The following is a 23781-nucleotide window of genomic DNA, read 5'->3' on the forward strand; positions in this document are numbered from 1 at the left end:
ATCAAGCATAGGATCTCTTTTACCGAGTTTTTTACTTCCAACAAAAGGTTGGTTTCTCAAGCGGTCCAAAGAAAAGGACATTTTTGTAATCCCAAAAACGTACGTACACCCAAAAAGGAAAGGTATTCCAGTGATTTCGCTCTGTTCATCTGGCATTTTCGTCAATTCACGAACTTTTCAGAAACCCGAGAAAGCTCCGCCGTCTAAATTACCCAAAATAACCCTCAATGGACAGCTGCCCTGCCAATCCAAACCCAGTATCCCCGCCTGAAAGTACACGCAAAGTAGAGGATCCTAATCCCATTTTAAGTAGTCTAGTAAATTTCGTGATGCGAAATGGTCATTTATTATTGTGGCAGTTACTCAAAACATTAGAAAAGAAAAAAAGAACATACAAAGACAGCTTTTGTCGGGATGAAATCCTTTCCAATTATTTATTTAAATTTAAGATAATTAGTGTAGGTGATTGTGAGAGACCACTTATAAGATCTACCTAACTCGATAAGTGGTTGGATATCTCAATTTTTTTTTTGGCTACGTGGGTCCTATAAGTGGTCTCTCACAATCACTTGCTTGAATTCTCTCATATTCGAACAAATAATTTGAGAGAATTATAATCCACTTTTATCAATTGGCCCCAACCTTTTTCTTTTTTTTGGTGTATTGCTTATTTATGTTCTAGTTATGCTATTTAGTAGTTCGACATGTGTATGCTATTGTTATATATATATAATTATGATGACGTAATAATAAAAATTAATTATTACTTTTTTATAAATAAAGATATTTAGTAAACTATTATATAACTATCATACAATTAAGTTGACGTGATTGTGAAAATTAACTTTTAGATCAACAAAAGCTTGTGAAAAATAAAAATCAAGAATTAATTTTAATTGCTACATCACCTCAATTATATGATAATCGATAGCAATCTACTAACCCCAGTTTTGGCCACATTGCTAGCTCCTATAATACACATCATTGACTATGTTATGCCTGAAAATTTGAGGGCTGCAATTTTTGCTTGGGAGTTGAGGCATCAACATGCGGAGTTAGAATGTGATGCTCTCCATATTGTGTAGGCACCGAAAAAGGAAAGAACGAACTGGTGTGGGTTTGGCCTTTTGATTGAAGATGCCAGAAGTATGCTAAATAGTTTGTAGTTATGTAATGTGAACCATGTTAGAAGGGAGACGAATGGAATAGCTGATAAGCTAGCCAATGAAGTGCTTTCTCTCTCTTAGACGAACAAGTTTATATGGATGAAGCCTCTCACTGTATTCTTGACATTGTAAATGTTAAATGCAGTAATCTTTAATTTTAACTTTAACGAAAGGATTGCGTGATTGAATTCGATTTATTTTTTTTTTGATAAATGAAAAATTATTTCATGTAGTTAGCCTAAAGTACAAATTTCTCCATATTGTATCAAAATGAATTCAGAAAAAATAACGATACGTGTCACTCTTAATAAATATATATATATATATATATATATATATATATATATATATATATATATATATATATATATATATATATATATATATATATAACTAAAAAATTAAAAATAAAAATAAAAGAGAAAGGGGTAGCTGTCGGTTGGCACCTAGAGGAGTGGTTGTTCAGGCCACCCGTGAGCCACCCTAGAGGTGATCGGGAGTGGTGCACGACCACCCCCCGATACCTCTGGGGTGGCTCGCAGGCTAGACCCAAAAGGGTGGTTGGTAGGCACTTTTTTTTAGTTTTATATATTTATATATTTTTTTCCCCCCTTAAAAGTGATATGTATTGTAATTTTATTGTCGATGACATGCACTTAATGGAATATGTCAAATGTTTTAACAGAATTTGATTTCATGGACTATATTATTTTTTGGCATATCATAAGGACTTATAAATTTACTTTGATATGACATATAATGATTTGTAATTTAAGCCAATTATAAAGACTTACTTTGTATTTATCATTTTTTTTTGTTATATAAATAATAATTTAAAGCAACTATAGTAGCAGTAGTCTCTTTCGTTTTTATCAGAATAAAAATTGAAGAAATGGCGAAAATCAAGCCGGCTAAATATGAGCTGAGCCGAGCCGTGAAGCCGAGGAGCAGTATAAAAGGTTGACCTATCGTTTAGGGCCGAGCCGCCAAAGGGACAGATATATTTTCGTATTTACAATTCAAAGGCTTTCGTTTTCGCAAACGGTGGAAAACTAATCATTAGCCCCAACCTCCGCGTAGCAAAAGGTAAAAGTGCAAGCAACCAATAGGATTAGGAGAGAGAAAGAAGCGTAGTGGAAACCGGATACCGGCAACGGGCGGCAGGTTTCGGGCCCTTCTCGTGAGGGCCAAGGAGCTGGGGCCAGTCATTTGGGCGCGTGATACCTGCTGTAACCGCCAGCTATTTCCGTCCTGGCACTGCACCTTCCCCCCCTCACAGTGGAAACTTACAAAACCCCCGAAACTGCAGCTTTATCCGCCTGCCGTGTGTACTTTCTTTTGCAGATATCTCGCCACGTGGCGAGTCTGGGTTGTGTTTTTGGACTTACGATCGGTCACGCATATGGTTGCTCACTTACATTACGGAAGTGACTTTTGTTGCTTCCTAATGATAAGTCTAAAATGCCCCTCGGTCTCGTGTGTAGAGACTAGAGAGAGAGATATAAACGGATGAGGAGAGGAGAGATTTGTCTTTCAGCCTACAAGACTAACTAACTGGAAGGTAGGTGAGAGTTATTTTGTACGTCACGTCAGGTTGAGATCCCCTGGACTCGTCGCTTGTTGACTGTTAATAGTTACAGATGAAGAGATGGTCGGTCAGATCTTCTCCTTCTGTACATATTCACACTCCGTGTTACCACACGTGATGGTTCCGACTTTCCTGACATTTTCTCTCTCTGACCGCAACAGAAACCAGAACCCATCGATTGCACCGTCCTCAAAATTGACTATAATACCTTCTGAATAGCCCCCAATACCAGCGTCTATATGGGGGTAATAAGGTCAATTACGAAACGAAATGATTCCAAAACCAGCGAAACGCGAGCAGAATATAAAAAAACGCGTTTTGGCCGGCGAGCGTTTGGTTGAACCACCTAACAACCTCCACTTTCCTTCACACTTCTCCTCCCTTTTAATTTAATTCTCTTTAATGAAATAAAAAAAAAGAAATTTCAATTGAATATTTGTTTTTACCACTAAAGCGTTAACATTTTTGGAGTATAAAACTACAAGTTTTCCTGTCTGAACGTTTTTTCGGTTTTCTAAGCCCCTCTCTCTCTCTCTCTCTCTCTTTCTCTCTCATAAATCCACTGTTTGTCTCTCTTCCTTCGTAACCCGTAACCGGAAAACCTCGTTTCTCGCCGGAAAACCAGGGTTTTCTCCGGCGAAGAGCCTCAGCGTCTCGCCGGAAAACCGGGGGTCCCTGTCTCATTCTCTTCCTTTGGTTAACATTTCGTTTTCCGTGGCTCGGGCTTAGGACGCCTCGGATCTCCGATTCTGAACCGGTCCGGTCTCGCTGGTGGCGTTTCGAGAGAATGTGGCGCGCCTGGTTCGCCTTGAAGGCTTGGTGTTGATTTTTTGATTGCTGGAATCGCGATCTAGGGTTTGGTTGTCGGGATTCGGATTCGGTTTGTGGTTGTTTTGGATTCTGTGCTCGGCCGAGCAAACGAAGACGGAGGCCTATACAGAAGGGCTTCGGAATGAGATGGTATGCGGTTCATGTTTTTGGTTCTGGTTTTCTCTCCGATTTCATGTTTAATTTTCATTATCTGAATTTTCGGTTAGAAATCTTGTGAATTCGTTTTCTTCTTTTTCATTGTTTAGATCCTGGACATTGTCTTCCTTTGGAGCGGTTTCAAAATTACCATTTTTAGAATTTATTTATTTTCCAAATTTTTTTTTTTTGGGGGGGTTCTGTTTTTGTAGAAATCCAGAGTTTTGCGTAATTGTTCATGCTATGACAAACGTATACGATGCATTTCTGAGGAGTTGATTTTTTATTTATTTATTTTGAAAAAAGAAGGTTTTTTTTTTTTTTTTTTTTTTTTTTTTTTTTTTTTAATCCTTTTCTATTTTTGTAGTTTCAATTTTTATTTTTCTAATTACGTTTTGATTGGGGGGGGGGGGGGTGTCAAGTAATCACGAGGTTGGACTTAATGATGATTTCAACGAGATTGTTCAATATTAGAATTTGGTTTGACTATAAATGGATAAGATTGAAAGTTGCCGTTGAAAATTAATTATTTGGACTGGAAGAAGTTGATATGGTAATATCTACTTGGGCCTTTTTGCTTTGCTTTGATTGCAAATTTTTTTGGGGTTTGGCTCACACGCGACTTATGGGTCAGTTGGTCCTCGTTTCTGATTTTGCTTGTGCCTTGTTTAATTCATGTGGTTCTTTGCTCCGTAATACATTTTTTTTTTTAACGTATATTTTTGTTGAAACTACGTCGGAGATGATTAATTTTATTGGTCTATTCTCGAATTTTGATTGCAGTCAAAGATACATTTACGACTGTTCCATGTTTGTACATTTGATGTTTCTTTCCTGACCATTTCCACTTATACGTCGTAGATGAGGTTGTGGTCTGGTGTCTATCTTGGATTCGTTAATAGGAGACCAACTGAATGATTCTTAGTTTAAATTCTTGGGGCAGATTAAAAACTATTGTTGATAAAGATAATACGGAAAATTTGGTCTATGTTTTCCTAGGGTGCAGCGCATGCTCTACTCTCAGGTCTCTTAATACACATGCCCAGCAGTTTTTGTCAGAATATATATTGCACGATATTTGATGTTTTAACTGATTTCTATAGAAAGCCATTTTCTTATGTTGCAGTAGTGTTTATGTATCCAAACTAAGTTGAGGTTTGGGCCCTTATCCACTGAAATCTATTAGCAATAGCCCTTGATGTAGCAGTTTGTTGGGCCATAATTGATTGATAAATTTGTGTAAATGGTGGTGTTACTTCAACTTCATTATGTAAGCTCAGTGCAATTAATGAATATTTGTATGTTAATAACATGCATGGATCAGAGGTCAACTACTAACTAGGAGCTGTATTGAGTTATAAGTATGCAGTTCAGCTCTATCAGTTGCAACCATTTTTGAGTGCCTGAAGTTTTATTGCCTTTTGACAGGTAGAAGGAAGGGGCTGTTTTTCCAAAGAAGCTAAAAATGGGTTAGAATTTCTGAAGCGTAAAAGGCTTCAGCGAATGAAATCAGAAACCGTTACTCAGACTGTGAGGGTCACTAACGTGATGACTAGGAGTGGAGGAGATGCTTTGAGAGCTACAGGATCATGTGGTGTGAGGCTGCATGGTGGTGCAGAAGTCTTTTCAAAGCGCAAGGTTGACAAGTTTGACACAAGCGATTTAGAATGGACTGAGAAAATTCCGGAGTGCCCTGTATACCGTCCAACAAAGGACGAGTTTGAGGATCCTTTGGTCTATTTGCAGAAGATAGCTCCAGAAGCCTTGAGATATGGTAACACTCCCTTTGTTTATATGTTTTGAACAGAGACATGCTTGTCATGGTAGATAGTGTTAGTATTTTGAAATTACTACAACATGCACATTCATTACCACACACTCGCGTAAATACTCCATAAACAGTGGTGCCATTTGTCTTTTCCTCCTCATGGTTAAGATTTGAAGATAACACAACTTAAACTCACCACTGATTTTAGGATAGCCTGCAAATTTAAAATGATTGTTATGATTACAAAATTCTAGATTCTATAAGAATAATCATCTAGGGAGGGATATCTCGGACACTGCTTAATTCCCAAATTGACTACTCTTTTATATGTAGTATAGATTATCATTCTAATGTTTGGGCTTTTGTTTGTCTGGCATCTCTGGTGTTTTGTGATGGAAATTATGTGTTTTTTTCCCTTCTCTTTTGGTTGCATTAGCTGATGCTTCTGAAAATTAAGTTGTGGAGCTCTACTGTTTCCTTCCTCATGAATGGAATCTTGACCCACTTCTCCCCCTTTTATATGATTGTTTCAGGTATATGCAAGATTATTTCCCCATTGAGTGCTTCCGTTCCAGCTGGGATTGTATTGATGAAGGAGAAATCTGGTTTCAAGTTCACAACTAGAGTACAGCCTCTTCGTTATGCAGAGTGGGACTCTGATGACAAGGTCACCTTTTTCATGAGTGGAAGGTGAGTTCCTTTATTATATAGAAACATGATATTTTGAATTGGTTTTTATTCTGGTTTTGAGTCTGAGTGTACACTTTTCAGAAATTATACATTTCGTGATTTCGAGAAAATGGCAAACAAGGTTTTTGCTCGTAGATATTGTAGTGTGGGAAGTCTTCCTGCCACATACATGGAAAAAGATTTTTGGCAAGAAATTTCTTGTGGGAAGACAGAAACTGTTGAATATGCATGCGATGTTGATGGTAGTGCCTTTTCAGCTTCTCCCAGTGATCAGCTTGGAAATAGCAAATGGAATTTGAAGGTTTTGATTCCTTTTAATACCTTTACTTTCTTGATTTTGAATAGAGGATCTTTTGCTTAATTTTAGCACCAAAGAAACAGCGGTAGAATAGTTACAAGTGGTTAAGTTTCAATAGCTTATCATCTCTATCTTTATGTATAGTGATTTTTCTGAGTTGGAGGATGATCTAGTGCTCAGTTTTGATTTTTAGTTGCTGTACTTTGCAAAGCAGTGTACTGAGGGAACTCGTCCTTCATTTTACAATTTAGGACAGTCATTGGAATTGGCACAAAAGCAATGCCCCAAATAAGGCCTGCACAACAAAGCCTACATAACCAATGGCATAATGAACAAAACATCCTGAGAAGCATCAAATAGAGGAAAAGGCAAAACCTGTAATGAGGATCACTTTTTCCATAAAACTTATACTTAACAACTTAAGATTTAAATAGCCTAAATATCGTGTTGTGGGTAGTCTCACTGAAATGTTGATTCAGTCATGGAAAGAAAGATCAAGTTGCGATTAAAAGATTTTCAGTTTTGGCAGCTTGAAGCTTTTCTTGTGTAGGACTCGAGTTATCGTTGGATTGGGACAAATTTTTATGTTGTTTTATGGATCACGTCATTAAGAGTAAAGTTAAATTCAATTTTTAATTTGACTTTTATTTCATGAGTTATTGTTAGTTTTCTAATGAAGGCAGATCTGTTATTTTTTCATGGCTCTTGCTTATTAGGGGTATTTCGGTAGTTGAGTTGAGTAAGTTTCCAAATCTCTTGGATTTATTTTCTTTGAGTCCAAATTAATTGGGTCTTTAGTGTACTAGTGAAACTAGAAGTCTTTCTTTTCTTTTCTTACCCCCCTCCACCCCCTCTCTTGCAACCCCAAATTAAGCCTTCTTGTGACCTTTTGAAACCCCAAAACCCCAACATAACTTTTTCTTTCCTTAAGCCACCACAAGCACACATGTATTCCCTTAAATGCAGCCCTACATCAAATCCCCATAGGATGAACAACAACTTCAAGGAATAGCATTTATCTTAGTGCAATTGAAGAAAAATCCTTTCAAGCTAATAGAACTTAAACCAGTAGAATGTTTATAGTCTGTCTTTGTAACTGGCTTAAAACCCTTAAATAAGCCCATAACTGTCCAATAGTAATTGGTGCCTAGGAAGATAGGGTTTCAGAACTAGAATTTCTATTAGCAACTTGATGGCTTTGATTGCTTGTAATCACTGTTTAGAGTTGTTTCATGCCAATTTTGGAGAAATTGATGCAAGAAAAAAAAGAAGAAAAAGAGGAATTAGGAGAAAATTGTAAAGGGGGAGTTATTACAATCAGTGATGTCTTTTTCGTGCTTTGTTCTCACTGAGAAAACTGAAATACATGCAAGACAATTGTGTGATCTCTTTTTCAATGTTGCAGTTCATTTCTTTATCTTTTTTCCCCCCCTCTGATGTTCTTTGTTTCTTTAAATTGATATCTAGTTCCTCCATCTATTTCTGTTCCTCCAGGTCCGTCTCCCTAAAAGAAAAGAAAAGTTTTTTAAATAAATATTTTCTTTCTACTATTCACAAGTGCCCCCCCTCCCCCAACAAAAATGTTCCACACTATTTAAGAGCCTTCTTTAATATATATATATATTTTAATTATTGGGTCTCTGGAATATCCTTCTACCAAGTATTATGTAATAATACTTTTTTCTGCTATTGCAGAATCTTTCACGGTTGCCGAAGTCCATTTTGCGTCTTCTGGATAGAGCTATTCCGGTACCCAGAAAATATGAATTTGTGCTTTGTTGAAGATTTTTGCCTTATTACCATAACTTGTGTTCATCCGCTAATATGCATTTGTTTCAGGGTGTCACTGACCCTATGCTTTACATTGGAATGCTGTTCAGTATGTTTGCTTGGCATGTGGAAGATCATTACTTGTACAGGTACATGTTTATTTGTTATTTTAGAGTTTCAGTGGTCCAATATCTCTGCTTTGTATGTTGAGAAATATTATTATTTTTGTTTTATTTATTTATTTTTTGGGTTTATGGCAGTATAAATTATCATCACTGTGGGGCAGCAAAAACTTGGTACGGCATTCCAGGTCACGCGGCTTTGGAATTTGAAAAGGTGGTCAGGGAACATGTCTATACTCGCGATATTTTATCAACTGATGGCGAGGATGGAGCTTTTGATGTTCTTCTGGGGAAAACTACTTTGTTTCCACCCAATATTTTGTTGGAACATGGTGTACCTGTCTACAAGGCTGTGCAAAAGCCTGGGGAGTTCATAATTACCTTCCCAAGAGCATATCATGCTGGATTTAGTCATGGTATGATTTTTCTTCTAAAGTTTGGTTATACCGCAGATTAAAAACAAGCAAAAAGGGTGCCTACATGCCCCTTTTTTTTTTTTTTTTTTTTTTTGTGCTTATGGAAGGAAATGAATGATAGAAGTTTTGAAGAAGACCGGGAGAGGACGTTGGAGGAGATTTTATCTTTCTTCGTTAAAACTTTGTATTTGTGGCAGCTGCTTATGTGTCTCAAACGATTAATTATAGTTATTTCCTTGTTCTTTTTTCTACTCCTAGAGTTAGGTGGTTTCTTCTGTATACTTCCTGTGTACTTTAGGGCGCCTTACGCTTTTATTGATATTTATTGAATACGTATAAAAAAAATAATAGGCAAAAAAACTAATAAGTAGATGTTCCATCTCTCTCTCTCTCTCTCTCTCTCTCTCTCTCTCTTTGTTCTTATGTCAGAATTTGTGAAAGATACTTATATTGTGGTGGAACTATAGGTTTCAATTGCGGCGAGGCAGTGAACTTTGCAATTGGTGATTGGTTTCCGTTGGGGGCTGTAGCTAGCCGGCGCTATGCATTTCTTAACAGGGTACCTCTGCTTCCTCATGAGGAACTTCTGTGTAATGAAGCAATGCTTCTCTATACGAGTTTAGAACTTGAAGATTTGGACTATTCATCTGCAGACTTTGTCTCTAATCGTTGGGTTAAGATTTCTTTTGTAAATCTGATGCGTTTCCAGCATTGTGCCCGATGGGCTTTGATGAAATCAGGGGCTTGCACTGGTGTTTCTTCATTCTCGCATGAAACTATTGTATGCAGCATATGCAAACGGGATTGTTATGTAGCTTACATCAACTGCAACTGTTACATGCACCCTGTGTGCCTTCGCCATGGTACGCATTGCTCAATATGCTGTTATGGAGACTAGCATTCTTAAATTGATATGTTTGTTTATAGACTGTTTGTTTATACCTCAATTTTTTTTTAGCATTTGCAGCACAAATCCATCGTTTTGAATGGGGTCTTGACAGAAATTGGAGCATCACCATTATTGGTGGTTGATCAAATGTTGAAATTCATGACATGCCATTGTACCCATTCATAATGATGGATTTTTGTCCCAGCAAAAGTTCTATTGTCAAACAATGAATAAAATTCAATTTCTATCAGACACCGACACCCTTGTTTTTTATTGTCTTCTTGATTGCTTATGATGATCCTGATTGCCAACCCAGATATTGAGTCTCTTGGCTTCTCGTGTGGGAGTGATTATACTCTCTTTTTGAGGGAGGATATTTCAGAAATGGAAGCTGCAGCCAAGAAATTTGAGCAGGGAGGAGGGGGAATATCAGAGGAGATTCATCGGCATGCTAGAAGTGGTAATGACTTGGATTCGCCTCGGTTTTCACATATGTTTCAGAGAGCTGAAGAAGATGGATATTCTCCTTATTGCGAGATAAAATTTGAGTTGAACCCTCAGCTTTCTGTTACAACTCAGTTGTCACAAGAGGTAGAGTGTGTTGCTGATAGCCAGCCCGTGTTGAGTTCTGCCAAAGAAAATATGAGATCTGAAGTATCTGAAGCCTCTGTTTCTTATGCTGCATCAACTCTTTCTTCTTCAGTAGAGCCTCTTGAGAGTTCATCTGTACCAAACAATGTAAGATCTAGCTCTCTGATTGCCAAATGTGGCTATCCTTTGTGATATCTCGTACTGAACAATTTGTGTGGTTACTTAAACTTCTGCACAAGTAAATTAACTGTAAATTAAATTTTGAACTAATTGAAGTTCTTTTTGTATATTTTCTTAAGCAGGTAAAGGGGAATGCTAACTTTAATTTTGGGAATCCTGACTCTAAAAAGTATTCTGAAGAAGCTTCACGGTGTGCATATGAATCTTATCTATCCTCACAGTCTTGTGATGAATATTGGACTTCACTTCCGAACAATCTTCATAGACCAGGGGTTAAGCCTATTGTGGATCAAGACAGTGATGATTCTGATTCAGAGATATTTAGGGTCAAGCGTCGTACTTCACTGAAGGTGGATAAAAGAGATGTGAATGAGGCCATGCGCGCAAAACATTCTGATCACCAGGTATATTTTGTAGATGTCTTATAATTTCTGATGCATATATTGGGGGTCTTAACTATCTGATATTAGGTACCTTACAGACTTTTCCACCTATATCTTTGCTGTGTAATTTATACTTTTCTCTTGTTTATTTTGCAAACAACCGTAGTTTTCCACCAGTATTATCATATGTACCTTAACCCTGAATTGTAAACTAACATTCTTCGGATTTATGATGGTGCCTTTTGAAACCTGCATCCTACATACCAAGGCTTATTGTTTTTAGCTTTACATTTGGTTGTAATCATGATAGTTTGGCTCATTACTTTGGTATCTATCTTAATACAACCAGGGGCTTAAACGGCTGAAAAAAGTCCAGGCTGAAGGGAGATGCGAGCAAGTGGTGCGCTCTGATTGCTGCAGAACCGATGAATCTAATTGTAAATCTGTTCCCCCTAGTAATTGTAAAGAAGCTCCAGATAGTGCTTTGAGGGACAGGTTTGGCAGAGGAAGTGGCATTCCCATTTCCATAAAGTATAAGAAGTTGGGCAATGAGGAAGCAATAAGTAGACAGCGAGAACACCACAGGAAGGATAGTAGGTATCAGCTTGAATTGGGAAAGGCCATAAGGGAACCACCCCCAACAGAGAACGGGCCGAAGCGCCTTAAAGTCAGAGGCCCGTCATACGTAGGGACAGAGAGCAGGTTTGAATTGAAGTTTAGATCACTAGAGTGACAAGAGAAATCTTCTTGGCCTGCCATATAATCTTGAGAGAGCCTGACTTTGCTAACTTGATTTTCTCTAATGGGGTTCTAACAATACGGATAATCTAAAAAGATTGATTATGGGAGCAGTGGCAAAAAAATTAACCAAGATTAGGATTAAAATTTATATTCTTTGTGCAGGCCTCAAATTGGGGCAATATGCACGGGTGGTGATTCTTGGGGTTCTTCGGCCGGGGTGTTTTTCTGTGTCTTTGGCAGGAGAACCTTCCTGCAGCATGCTAGAAGGTTGATCTCATTAGTGAATGATGTAAATTTGTTTGTTTTTTTTTTTTTTAATCACTCTGATTAATTTTTGTGGAGAAAGTGGGTGTGTACACCCATTGGTCTCTAATTTTAAGCTCAAGTCCCGCTGCATCCCTTGCTAGGTTCTTTATTCATTTTGTAGCAAATTGGTCTTTTGTACCTTGGACTACTTTAATAAAATGCAGAGAAATTACTTTTTTCTCTTTAATATATTTTATTTTCTTCTGTTTGAGGTTTCTGAATAGAGTAATGATACATTCATAACTCCTCTCACCTAACTCTCACACAACCCTCTCACATTGTATGGGTCCCATGCATATAGGTCCCACATGTAAGACCCATATAATGTGAGAGGGGAGTTGTGTGAGAGTTGGGGGGTTGTAATTTTATAATTTCTCTTCTAAATATTGTACATCTTGGTTGGAACTTTGTTTGCGTATCCCAGTGGGAAAAGGCATATTATTGTTCCCATCATGGAGTCAAATCTCACTAGTCATAATTGTCTTTGTACAGAGCAAAGAATATCCTATAAATATTCTATTAACCCTTGGATCAGGTTTATTAAGTAAGGCCCATATATGAAACACTAGAAGACCCAATCTTTGGGTTGGATGCTTGGGCCATATTTACATTATAATTATTTATTTATTTATTTACCAACTCAAAATAAATACATAAACACAATTTTAAAGTTTATTCGTACTTTGTTGTAAGGCATATGGATTCTATTTCTGTGTAAAAAATAAGAATAATATCTAATAAGCATTTATGTAGAGAAATAAAGAGCACTTAATTTAAAGCAGAATTAAAGTATTTTAGAAGGGGCTAAGGAATCTAATTTACATCTTGCAGCTGCTAATGAATCTGAGTGCTATGTCCTAGTGTTTTTTAATTCTGTCCTAATTACCAAAAATAAAGTAGTGGTGGCAAAGTGCAATCCATGCCTGTTGCTTTCAGCTTTTCGTTGAGTCCTAATTAAAGAATATATATATATATATTTTGAAAAAAATTCTACTAAAACACGACTTCTAATAAGAGATTATATTCACATTTAGCCGATAAATGATGTAGCAACGTGGGCTACATGGTTGGGTTGGGTTGGGTTGGTTTGAAGGCAAGGCCCAAGGTTGAATGGGCTAGAAAAAGCCAACTTGATGGGTTTGAGGGATTCAATCCAATCTTTTGTTAGGCTCAATGGGTTGATTTGTTGAACCTCTTTTACACTGTGGCCTTCACATGTGACACACCGTGCCAGTAATTAACCATGTTCGTTGCTCCAAAAATACATTTGATGTTTGATTGAACAAGAATAATACGACTCAAACAAAATAGATTAATATATATATATATATATATAACAGATTAATTTTTTAAATTGGGGCTTTTCTTTTTACCAAGATATAGTGACAGAGTCGGTCAAATTAGAGTTAAGTTTAGTCATTGAGTCTATTTAAATGAACTATTGTATTTTAATGGAGACACATTTGATGAATAATTAAACTAATTTTGTTTGAGGTGTGACTCATCTTTTTCCTTTTTTTTTTTTTTTGGTCATGGGTGGGGTGTGACTCTACTAAATTCCTTTTTATTTTATTTTATTTATTTTGTTTTTTTTTTGGGCAGTGAGATTACCAAATCTCATTCTCTTTGATTTGCGTGACTCAATCCTTTATCTTTCCCCCATTTCTCAATCCTTTATTCTCCTAAATCCCTTTGTCGAATTAGGATTAGGTTTAGTCATTGAGTGTGTTTAAACGAACTATTATGTTCTAATGGAGAAAGACATGATGAATAATTAAACAGATCAATTTCGTTTGAGGTGTGACTCCTCTTCCTCTTTCTCTTTGATGGGGCGTGATTCTACCAAATTTCATTTCTCTCTTTTTCTCGGCTCCACCAAATCTAGTTCTCTTTAAATTGCGTGACTCAATCCTTTTTCTTTTTCCGATTTCTCCGTCCTTTCTTCTCTCCTAAATTCCTTTGTCATGCATCACGCAACTCACATAATGATCAGCTTTAATCTGGTGATTGCAGCTGTCTGGAATCAAACCTGCCCAAGTTGCAAGAATTGGTATTTAGAAACAGGCTGAAAGAGATGATATCCTGTGGGGGCAAAGTGCTTCATTTAGGTGGGAACCTACATCCTGCTATTTGACAAGGGCAGCAATTTCCAGTTTGATTGATTTTTCTGAAAAGGATAGGGCCGGGGGGCCAGGTCTTCCCTACAATCATTTCCACCTTTATTTGAAGAGAATAAATGTGTGGAATGGTGGAAAGTGAAGAAAGAAAATTTAGAATGAGAAAGGAACAAAGCAAAAAAATTTATGTTAATGGGTTCTTGTCAAAAATCTTGCATATATCTTTCAGTCACTAGTTTCTATAGATTTGTAGGGCACTTCTCCAAGCTTCCCTTTGCTATAAGTCGTTGGAAAAGATTCAAAATGTTTCATCTTTTTGTTATTTTGTAGTAGGGCTAAGAACAGGATCCTATACCTCTAGTTGGGACTCAAATAGAACTTGCTACTTTAAGTCTTGTTATGTGGGTTTGATTGCAGAAAATCTGCTTTTTAATTGTGGTCAAGTTTTATGGGTATATTTTGTTTCATATAAGGAAAAAGCCATCTGGCATCATTTCTCCTTTAAGGTACACACATTAGGGAATATTATTCAATTAAGTCTCTCCCACTATATATATATACTTATATATACTTTAGATTTTATCCAATAACCTACTTTCAAACTTTCAAAGAAATTAATACCCATTTCAAAATTGTCCTAAATATACATAATAGGATAAAATTCTACAAAAAAAAAAAAAAAAAACCCATTTCCAAAATATGTACTTAGAAATTGAGAAACGTACCATAATAAGTTAATTAATCAAGAATGGTAATAGCTTGTTTGAGATTCTATTAAGGATTTTAAAAAGTATTTTTAGTACATAAAAAGTTGTGCAAAAAAAAAAATGAATTCGTTTGGTAAAAAAATTTTTAAAAGCACTTTTTGACTTTAATTTTTATTTTTTTTTTCTAAAAAAGCTAAAAATAACGTTGTGAGAAAAACTTAAAAATGAGCGTCTTTTTTTTTTTTTTCTTCCTAAAAAGCTCTTTTAGGTTTTTTCTATAGATAAAATTTTTATTTTCCAACGCAATTCTAAATAAGCTCTAAGAGTGTGTTTGTGGTTGCATTAAAAAATAGGGCTTTTAAAGCAAAATAGAGTTTTTTAGAATAAAAAAACTATATTTTTAAGCTTTTTTTCAAAAATGCGTTTTGGCCCATTTTAAAAGTAAAAAAAAGAGACAAAATAGCATCTTTGAAGTTTTTTTTTTATTTTTTTTATCAAAAGTAGCAAAGTACTTTTTAAACTTCTTAACCAAATTAATCTCAAAAAGGCTCTTACAAGTATATTGTATGCAGAAAACCAGTCATTTAGAGAAGGAATTAAAAAAAAAAAAAAAAAAAAAAAAAAAAAAAAAAAAAAAAAAAAAAAAAAAACAAGGTAATCCAAGAAGAGATATGGGAAGACCAATAATAAATCAATGAAGACCATCTGCCTGGAGGGAGAGATTCCTGGTCACCAAAATAAGAATAAGAATCAGAACTGTTCCAATCATGTCGGCTAAACTATATTATATAAATAGCATCTACATAACATTTTTATATATATAGTGTCTCTATTAGGCTTACCTACATTTAATTATAATCCCATTTGACCAACAAACAATATTTACAAAAAGAAACTACTTTTTATGGATCTGATCATCAATCCTACAACATAAATTATGTAGAATGATCTTAATTTGTTGATACCATCGTGGCCGGATACATGTCAGCATTCTTGGGTAAATGAAAATGTAAATATATTAATTTCATATGAGCTAGGCTCACAAAATATTTTACAATTTTTATTTATTTATTTAAAATTCCTATGGCGCTGGAGTGCAGCATGCATGAAACCCTATCCCCATGTTTGGTTTATGGGGAGAAAATAGTAGAAAAATTAATGCTAGAAAACAACATGAAACTAGGAATTAATTTCCTGTCTGTTTCATTCCCTTCCATTTTCTCACTGGCCAAATGTAAATCAAATCAAACTCATCTGATCACCTCAATCAACTCAGACCACAAACCTCTGTTTGTTTGCCTATAACAATATATATATATATATATATAAAACAGATATTAAGGCCAGTAAATTCTGTCTTAAATTTTTTTGAAAAATGTTTTTGATATTTTTCGGTGTTTGGTGCGATTGAAAATTAAAGTCAAATCGAAAAATATTTTTAGTTTGACAAAAAAAGCTTATTTAGTTTCGGAAAATGGTTTTCATTTTTAAAATTCGTAAACTATTTTTCGAGTTTGAGTTTCTTCTTATCTAACCACTGAAGTTAGCCAGACCACTGCTCAACCTCCACTGTCGTTTTCCGCCGTTGCTCATTTCTCGCACGAGCCAAACACTAAAAAATGATTTCCCTAAAAATATTTTCCGATCAAAAACATTTTACGTCAAGATAAACAGAGTATAAGAGAGAGAGAGAGAGATAGAGAAAAAAGGAACTCGGTATAGCTAATGCAGCTATGAAATTCAACCATTTCGTGTCTGATTCTTTCTTAGTAACCAAACAGAACCGCATACGCTGCCTTAGTGCCTTGACTACATCCAATCTTAGGGTTTCCACAACCTTCGAAAGAAAATTAAAGAAAAAAACCATAAATTAAGCAATCACATAGAAGCTTGAAGAACCGAACCACATCTTTGCGGTTTCAGCAAAAACCACACGCTTAGAGAATCTTTTAGGTTCCACAGAGAGCAAGAGCCAGAGGAGTTTTTATTTTTATTTTTTCTAAAAAAAAAGTAAATAAAATTGATGTGGCTAGTGCTACGTCCCTTTGTTAAATATTTTGTAAGCCTAGCATTTCTCAATTCAAATTGAAAAATATTGGTTAGGCTCCAACACCGATGAAAAAATTCCAATGCAGATAGTTAAAACCACAAATATAATGAAAGCATCAAATCACATCAATAACAATTTTTGTTGGTGAAGTGGGAAACTTTTGACACTTTAAAGGAAAAATCTCTATGGGCACACAAACTTAGGAAATCACTAAGAAGAATAATTACACAAACAAAATACTTACAACCCTTTGTAGTTCTAGAGTTTATGCTCAAATGAGCTTCTCACTCACCTCCCTGGTTTCTCAACAAGCTCTGGTTTCTCACTGGCATATCTTCTGCTGATTTCCTTACCGACCAGCTGGTAGACTTCTGTTGATGAGTGGTGATGCTGCAACACCGTGGTTTAAATCATAGTCCAAGAGCCTTCATGATGAGTGTCAAATATTGCATATGTGGACCCTTTAATTTGCATTTACTAAACTTTTAGTTTTGTTATTTTCTAATGTTTTTGGTTAGTTTTGGTATTTTAGTATTTTGCAGGTCATTGAGAGAAAACAATAGCTTTAAGGTGAAAGAAAGCACACTTTAAGAAGACCTAGAAGATGTGGTTTTGTTCAACCAAATCAAGGAGATGACTAAATCGGAATTTCTCTAATTGGAGTCAAAATCGGATTGGACTAAATTTTAGATTTTGCATATGTCATAGTATTTTCGCCATAACTTTCAGGTCAAGCATCCGATTGAAGTAAATAAAGTGGCGTTGGAAAGCTAACTCAATTTTCTACAAATCCTTATGAAATAGGATTTTCCTAATTCGGACGTCTGCTATGCCAAAAGTGCCCCGTAATAAAAGGCCGCAAATCTGGACGGATTTGGAGTCATTTTTCTTCTTGGATTGAGTTTTGAGTCTCCTACTCAAAATAGGAGACTAACCTCCAATTTTTCTAGGAATTCTAGGGCTTCTAAGATTTGTTTTCTCCCTATAAATAAAACTCTAAGGCTCAAGAAAAAGGGGAGAAGCTAGAGACCACATATATTCTTTTCTTTTTAGTTTAGTTTTTCTTTAGTTTAGAATTTATTTTTCATAGCCATGTGTAGCTAATTTTTCAACTAAGGTTGAGGATGAAGCCTCACCATTGAAGAGCAACAATATTTTCATGTAAGTTTATACTATCCGATTTTATTTGGTTTAATTTTTTCAATGTTTTACTTTTTTTCAATTTGTGGAATGATTCTTGGATATCTATTGTGATTTACGGATACATGTGATGATTTGAGATAGTTTCATTGAATTGATTGCTTGGGTTTTTATTTATCAAAACGTTGGATATTCATTGTGTTTCGTTCTACGGATACATTTGATGATTTGGTTTAAACCGGATATCTTTTGTGATTTGTGCAAAGAACGGATTCATTGAATGATTTAATGATTTTTTTAAGCATAGTAGAACATACATAAGAGTTGTATGGTGAGAACTTCGGATGTGTATTGATGAACATGAGAATATGTTGTTATGATTTGGTGGGTGTGGATTCCAAAACCTTAGTACCTTTTCTTTTGTTTTATTTTACTTTATTTACTTTATGTTGTTTTTTTTTTTTTTTTTTTTTTATAAAAAATCAAATGTTTTTTTTTAACTAGGTTACGATTTGATTAATTTAGTCATAAATTTGTTTTCAAAAACACAATTTCCTGTGGGATCGACCTCGCACTTGCAAAACCCTTTATTGCAAACGATTCGTGCACTTGCGAGTACATTTAAAATTCACATCACTTCACTTCATGCAAGTGATCTTCTTGGCACATAACCCCAAGCACCTTGTGTATCAACACGATTAAGGTTAAACTTGGTACTCAAATACTCTCTGAACTCCTATGAGTCTTCACAAAAATAGTGCAAGTGAGAGTCTTGAAAGAATGAGCAGAACCATCCTTTTAATGAAAAATTCGCATCATTTATGTATGGCAGCATCTGGACATGTTATTTGCATTTCGGGATATGATTAGGGTTTCTTGCCTAATCATGCCTTCATGTTAGGACAACATCGCACATGCCAGCGAACATGTGCTCTCGAATCGCCGTCATATCTGGACATGTGACCTCCATGTCCGAACATCCCTTTCAGTGACGCCTTTCTAACCTAGGCATGTTTTCTAGCATGTCCAAACATGTTAGAGAATATGTACTCTCGGGAATAGTTCATGTCTAGACATCACCAACCATGTACGAACACTTGGGGACATGGCAGAGAGCATGTGTCCTCAATGTCCGGACATCAGCTGCAATATTTGTCTTCTTGGAGAGTTAATAACTTTATTCAATGTAGACCTTAGTAGAATGAAAATATATTGACTTCTAACAACCAAGTGTGTGTTTGTGTGTAACAAAATACCTTAAATGCAGAATATAAAGAAGACAAGATATTTGTTACGAAGTGAAAACTATATGAAGAGAAAAACCACTTCGGAGCAGCCAAACCCAGGATATTCACTATACTGAAAACAAAGCTAGTTATAAGACACTCATACTCACATACCCTTATGCAGTAGTCATACTTTTAACTCTGACACGAAGCCTATCGTGAACGCTTTCCAACCAAGTCTCCTACTTGAAGGGGTCTTCAATGAATTCCTTTACCTTAGGACCGACCCCTAAGATAGACTTCACACAAACTGTTGATCACACACCGGCAACGGCTTGAGAGCTAGCGGATCTTCGATTCTCCCTAAAAACCATCTCAAAGCTAAGAGAATTCAATATTGAATTATGTACAATTGACAAGCGTAGGGTCCTCTATTTATAGGCTTACAAAAAACCTAAATCTGTTGAGAATCGAACTCTGGCTATCGAGCGTCTAGACGGGAGTTAGCCACATCCGGACGGTTTTTTGCGATTGCCTTTTAGAAACGGTGCAATTCTATCCTTATCAAGTCCACATCCGGACGGCTTGGCCGAGCGTCCGGACGGTCTTCGCTATAACTCCTTTCTGCGTTCGAACGGAACACTGAAATATTCTGAAATGCCGGACAGCGTCCGGACGTGTTGCCACGTTGTCCGGACGACTTGCAGAGACTTCCCTAATAGTGTCGACTTCTGAAATCCAACTCAGTGTAAAATAATGATTGACCTAGCGTCCGGACCGTGTTGCTTTGTTGTCCGGACGTCTTCAACTCAATTTGCTGGACACTGCGGGGCATCTAGACGCCTTCAAAGGCTCGTCCGGACGGTTGCACACAAACCGATTGATTTGGCTTGGAATTTGTAAGAAATCTTCATTGACATCTTCTAGAAGCTTGTGATCAGTCACATGCTTTGAAATGAACACTGTCTGAATACATGAAGACTCTGAATAAGAACCGATCGTCCTGTTAATTTGCAACCATTACATAAAGTGTTTTTTGTTATCTAGAATGTAGCCAACATAAAATACTAACAAACTCCCCCTTTGGGCATTCTGGGATAAAAACACTTGACCGGTTTGGAAATACATTTCCGGTCTAAAAACTAAAAAACACTCTCCCTTTTTGTCACATAAGGACAAAGGGTAAACAGAGTATTAAAAAAAACATAAGTATGTTAAAATGTCATAACTAAATAAAATTGTCCTTAAAACACAATAAATAAATAAAAAAATCAGTCCTCATCATCAGGCTTGGGGTGATGATATTGCAGGCACTCCTTGATGTCAATCTGACACTGTTCAACACGCTCTCCAATAAGATTAACTTCACGCTGGAGAGCTCCCATAGATGACATAAGCTGAGTAAATGCAGCTTCTATATCAAAGGAAGGAGGTACAACCTGTGATGATGATGCAGCTGCTGGTGGGGGAACTAGTGGAGGCTGAGGAACACCGCCTTGAGCCTCATGCCGCAACTGCGCATTAGACTTCATGAGGGTCTGAATGCCGAGAGGATCTGGAATCTGTGATTTGGGCTCAGAGTCTGAAATATCTGTCAAGACCTGAAGATAGATTTGAATGATCAAACACCCAAAAGACAGACTCGTGTTCTTCTCATCGCAAACCTCGAGCATAGTGTGCAAGATGTGCTTGCACAAGCAAAAAGGAATCTGCATCACAATGGTATAGAGAAGGGTGGCCTTCTTGAGAGTAAGTTCACTCCGACGAGCTTGAGGTCGAAGGTTAGTTACAACAACCTTTGCTAAGAACCGGTGCATAGGAGCAAAAGCACCGATATTGATCTGTGAATGTGACTTGTCCTCTCTTTGTGGTCTCGTGCCAAAGAAATCATGCAGAAAGTCAATGCTGGGAGCCTCATCACCAGGAGGGAAAGGAACTCCTAAGATTGGTAGAACAGGGACCTCGATTATAGCACTGATAAGCTGAGGGTCAATCAGAATCGCCTGTCCTCTGGCTATAGTCTGCATGATAAGTCCTGTGTCATCATCCTGGATGATGATCATGTTCCCATAGAATTCCCGCACCAGTCTGGGAAAGGCCGGGCATGCACAGTTGTACAGGTACTCCCATTGGTTCTCTAGAAGCATCTGACCAATGGGGAGGAGAACTGGATCCCTCAAATCGGTGCGGAGAAGATTCCGTCTCGATAGGACCTGCCACGATTGCATGCGGTGACGCCTGTCAGCAATAGATTCTTCAGTTCTTTGCCTGACTCGGGGAGGAGAGTCGTTTGAAGACATTTTCTGAGCTAAAAAATCATAGAGAAATCTAAGAAAACATTAATTCCTGTTAGTCCAAAAAGAAATTTTGGGCATTATGACGGCTGTAAAATGAACTATTCTAAAAATTACAACTACATAAAACTCAACCCAACCAATAACAAGATACCACAACTTAGAAAAAAAATGCAAAATCTCATCCCAATCAATAAAGAATATGAGGAATGAATCATATTAAACTCAAAATATGATAATCCCAAAAACAAACTATTTTAAGCATAAAAACTTAAAATAAATCAGTAAAAAGGTAGACAAGCGTTCCTGGGGTGGAGATAAATTGCAAAAATGACAAGCGCACGTGAGAAGCACACATAAAAAGCAAAGAAAAACGCACAAGACGACAGAAAACACCAAAAAAAATGAAATGAGAGGGGCTGCGGCGCGGGGGAATGCGATATAACCCTATAGGGTTCACCGTTTGGACGGAACTTAAGTGACGTCCGGATGTAGTGCCACGTAAGAGATCGTACAAAACACGCCTGTCCGGACAAGGAGAAGGGACGTCCGGATGGAGCAACCTTACCGTTTGAACAACCAAAAACACCGTCTGGACGCTTCACACAAAAAAAATCTGAAAAAGAGAGGAAAAAGAGCAGAAAAATATTTCTCAAATAATTTTCAGAACACGCATGTATAAAGAGCTGATATCCCAGTTCAATTTGCATTAAAAAAATACCAAGATATAACTGAGAGTTAAGAGTTAATAGGCACAAAAATTTCCCTGCAGAAAGACATTTTTCAATAGTAAACTTAACTCAAGCATTGTGTGTGTGTGTGAAAGCTTTCTCAATAAGGTATGAAGTTCACTGATATGACCTAAATCACCCGGATTTTCTAAATAAGAGAGAAAATCAATGTTAGATCAGTCAAAAGTCAAACCTTATTTTACTAGGGCCTAGTCACCCTTATCAGATACACTCCCCCTAAGTTGCAACACTTTTTATTTTACATCATCCTTTAGTGACTGTCTATTTTCGCATTGATTTGGTCACTGACTGTTTCTATAGGGACAAGTTCAAGAACATATTTATAGCACAGAAGCAGTGGATCTTTTTATTTATGCATATTTATTCAGTTTTGAATGCTTTTTATCACTTGGTGCTGCAATCTAAAACGAATGCCAGAATTTATGGGTTCTAGGTTCAACTAACGAGTTGGTCATTTTGACCATCTTAGCAAAAAAAAAATCTCTCTCAATATAATTTCCAGAAGCTAAAAGTCAGAGAGAAAAAATGTACCTTAGGGGAGCCTTGGATAGTGCATAATTTTATCGCATGAGAAAAGAAACTATCTAGTATGGATGCAACTGGGAAACTTTGCAGATATCAAGAAAAACTCTTAGTTATATAAAGGCAAAAGAATAAATGCATCAAAAACTGAGACATCATTTAAACATACATAAGATATCTGGAAGCTATATAATGGAACAACAAAACTCTGCATCCTTTATCCCTTTTATTTTTTATTTTTTTTTATTTAAAAAAAAACAAAAACATGCTTTATAATAAAGAGGATAGTATAGTACAAGCATGTAAGGTAAAAACAAACCTGACCTCAAGGAGAGAGGTTTGACAGTACCAAGATAGAAAAGCAGCCGCTCGACGTGCTTTTTCTATCATCCCTATTTAATACATCCAGAATTTTCTCAAGACAAACAAGAGGGAATATAGGGATAGAAAAGATGGTTCCATAACAACATGCAAAGATTTCATAAGATGATATAAAAATGCTATGCAAGTGTACCTGTCATGCTCTAGGATTTAGGAACCAAAATCCTAGGCTTGTGTGACCTCACCTACTGGGTAGGTCTACTCCCCCTTGGGGGGCTGGGTGTCCTCTTTCTTGTCCTGTCCATCCTTCTTTAGCTGTAGTGTCAGATATCTGACCAGATCTTGCATGAAAGAACTGACGGAAGATGTTTTTTCATAGACGATTTCCCTTTTTGCAGTCTTTTGTTCCTCCATATACAGCTTCTTGGGGGACCCAAGTCCTTTTTGCTTGAGTAGGCTTTTGCAGCTGCTGATGCCTTGAAACATGATTTCTGGGCGGAGATCTATGTTGCCTGGGTGGCTTAGGTGGAGGACACCTAGGTCTGATATGACTGCTAACTCCACATGGGTGACACATGGGAGTTTTAGGAGCCTGCCACTTTTTCTTCCTCTGAACTTGCCGATGTGGGCATTTAGGTCTGATATGCCCTGGTTCGCCATCGTGATGGCATGTAGGAGGTTTTATTCTGATAGGAAGCTTGGCCAGAGGCTGGGGGATGACTGGTACCTCCCCATCCATAACAATTTTTCCCTTATCCACATTTGAGGGTGGAGACTC

General features: G+C 36.7%; 1 protein-coding gene across 1 annotated transcript; it reads left to right on the forward strand.

Annotated features, from left to right (window-relative positions):
* Positions 1-3244: 3244 nt before the first annotated feature.
* On the forward strand, positions 3245-12065 carry LOC133854190 (lysine-specific demethylase JMJ13). The gene is made up of 11 exons (XM_062290274.1): positions 3245-3714; positions 5149-5494; positions 6022-6178; positions 6260-6479; positions 8172-8225; positions 8316-8395; positions 8507-8784; positions 9252-9647; positions 9990-10411; positions 10567-10848; positions 11177-12065. The coding sequence occupies exons 1-11, from the start codon at positions 3712-3714 to the stop codon at positions 11558-11560; spliced, it is 2622 nt and encodes an 873-aa protein (XP_062146258.1). The 5' UTR covers positions 3245-3711; the 3' UTR covers positions 11561-12065.
* Positions 12066-23781: the final 11716 nt, after the last annotated feature.

This window comes from Alnus glutinosa, chromosome 13 (genome assembly GCF_958979055.1).
Source record: "Alnus glutinosa chromosome 13, dhAlnGlut1.1, whole genome shotgun sequence".
In the NCBI taxonomy this organism is placed as follows: domain Eukaryota; kingdom Viridiplantae; phylum Streptophyta; class Magnoliopsida; order Fagales; family Betulaceae; genus Alnus; species Alnus glutinosa.

Coding starts and splice junctions, on each gene's coding strand:
- LOC133854190 (XM_062290274.1), top strand. Junction 6,480..8,171: donor ATAGCAAATGGAATTTGAAG/GTTTTGATTCCT, acceptor CTGCTATTGCAG/AATCTTTCACGGTTGCCGAA. Junction 8,226..8,315: donor TTCTGGATAGAGCTATTCCG/GTACCCAGAAAA, acceptor CATTTGTTTCAG/GGTGTCACTGACCCTATGCT.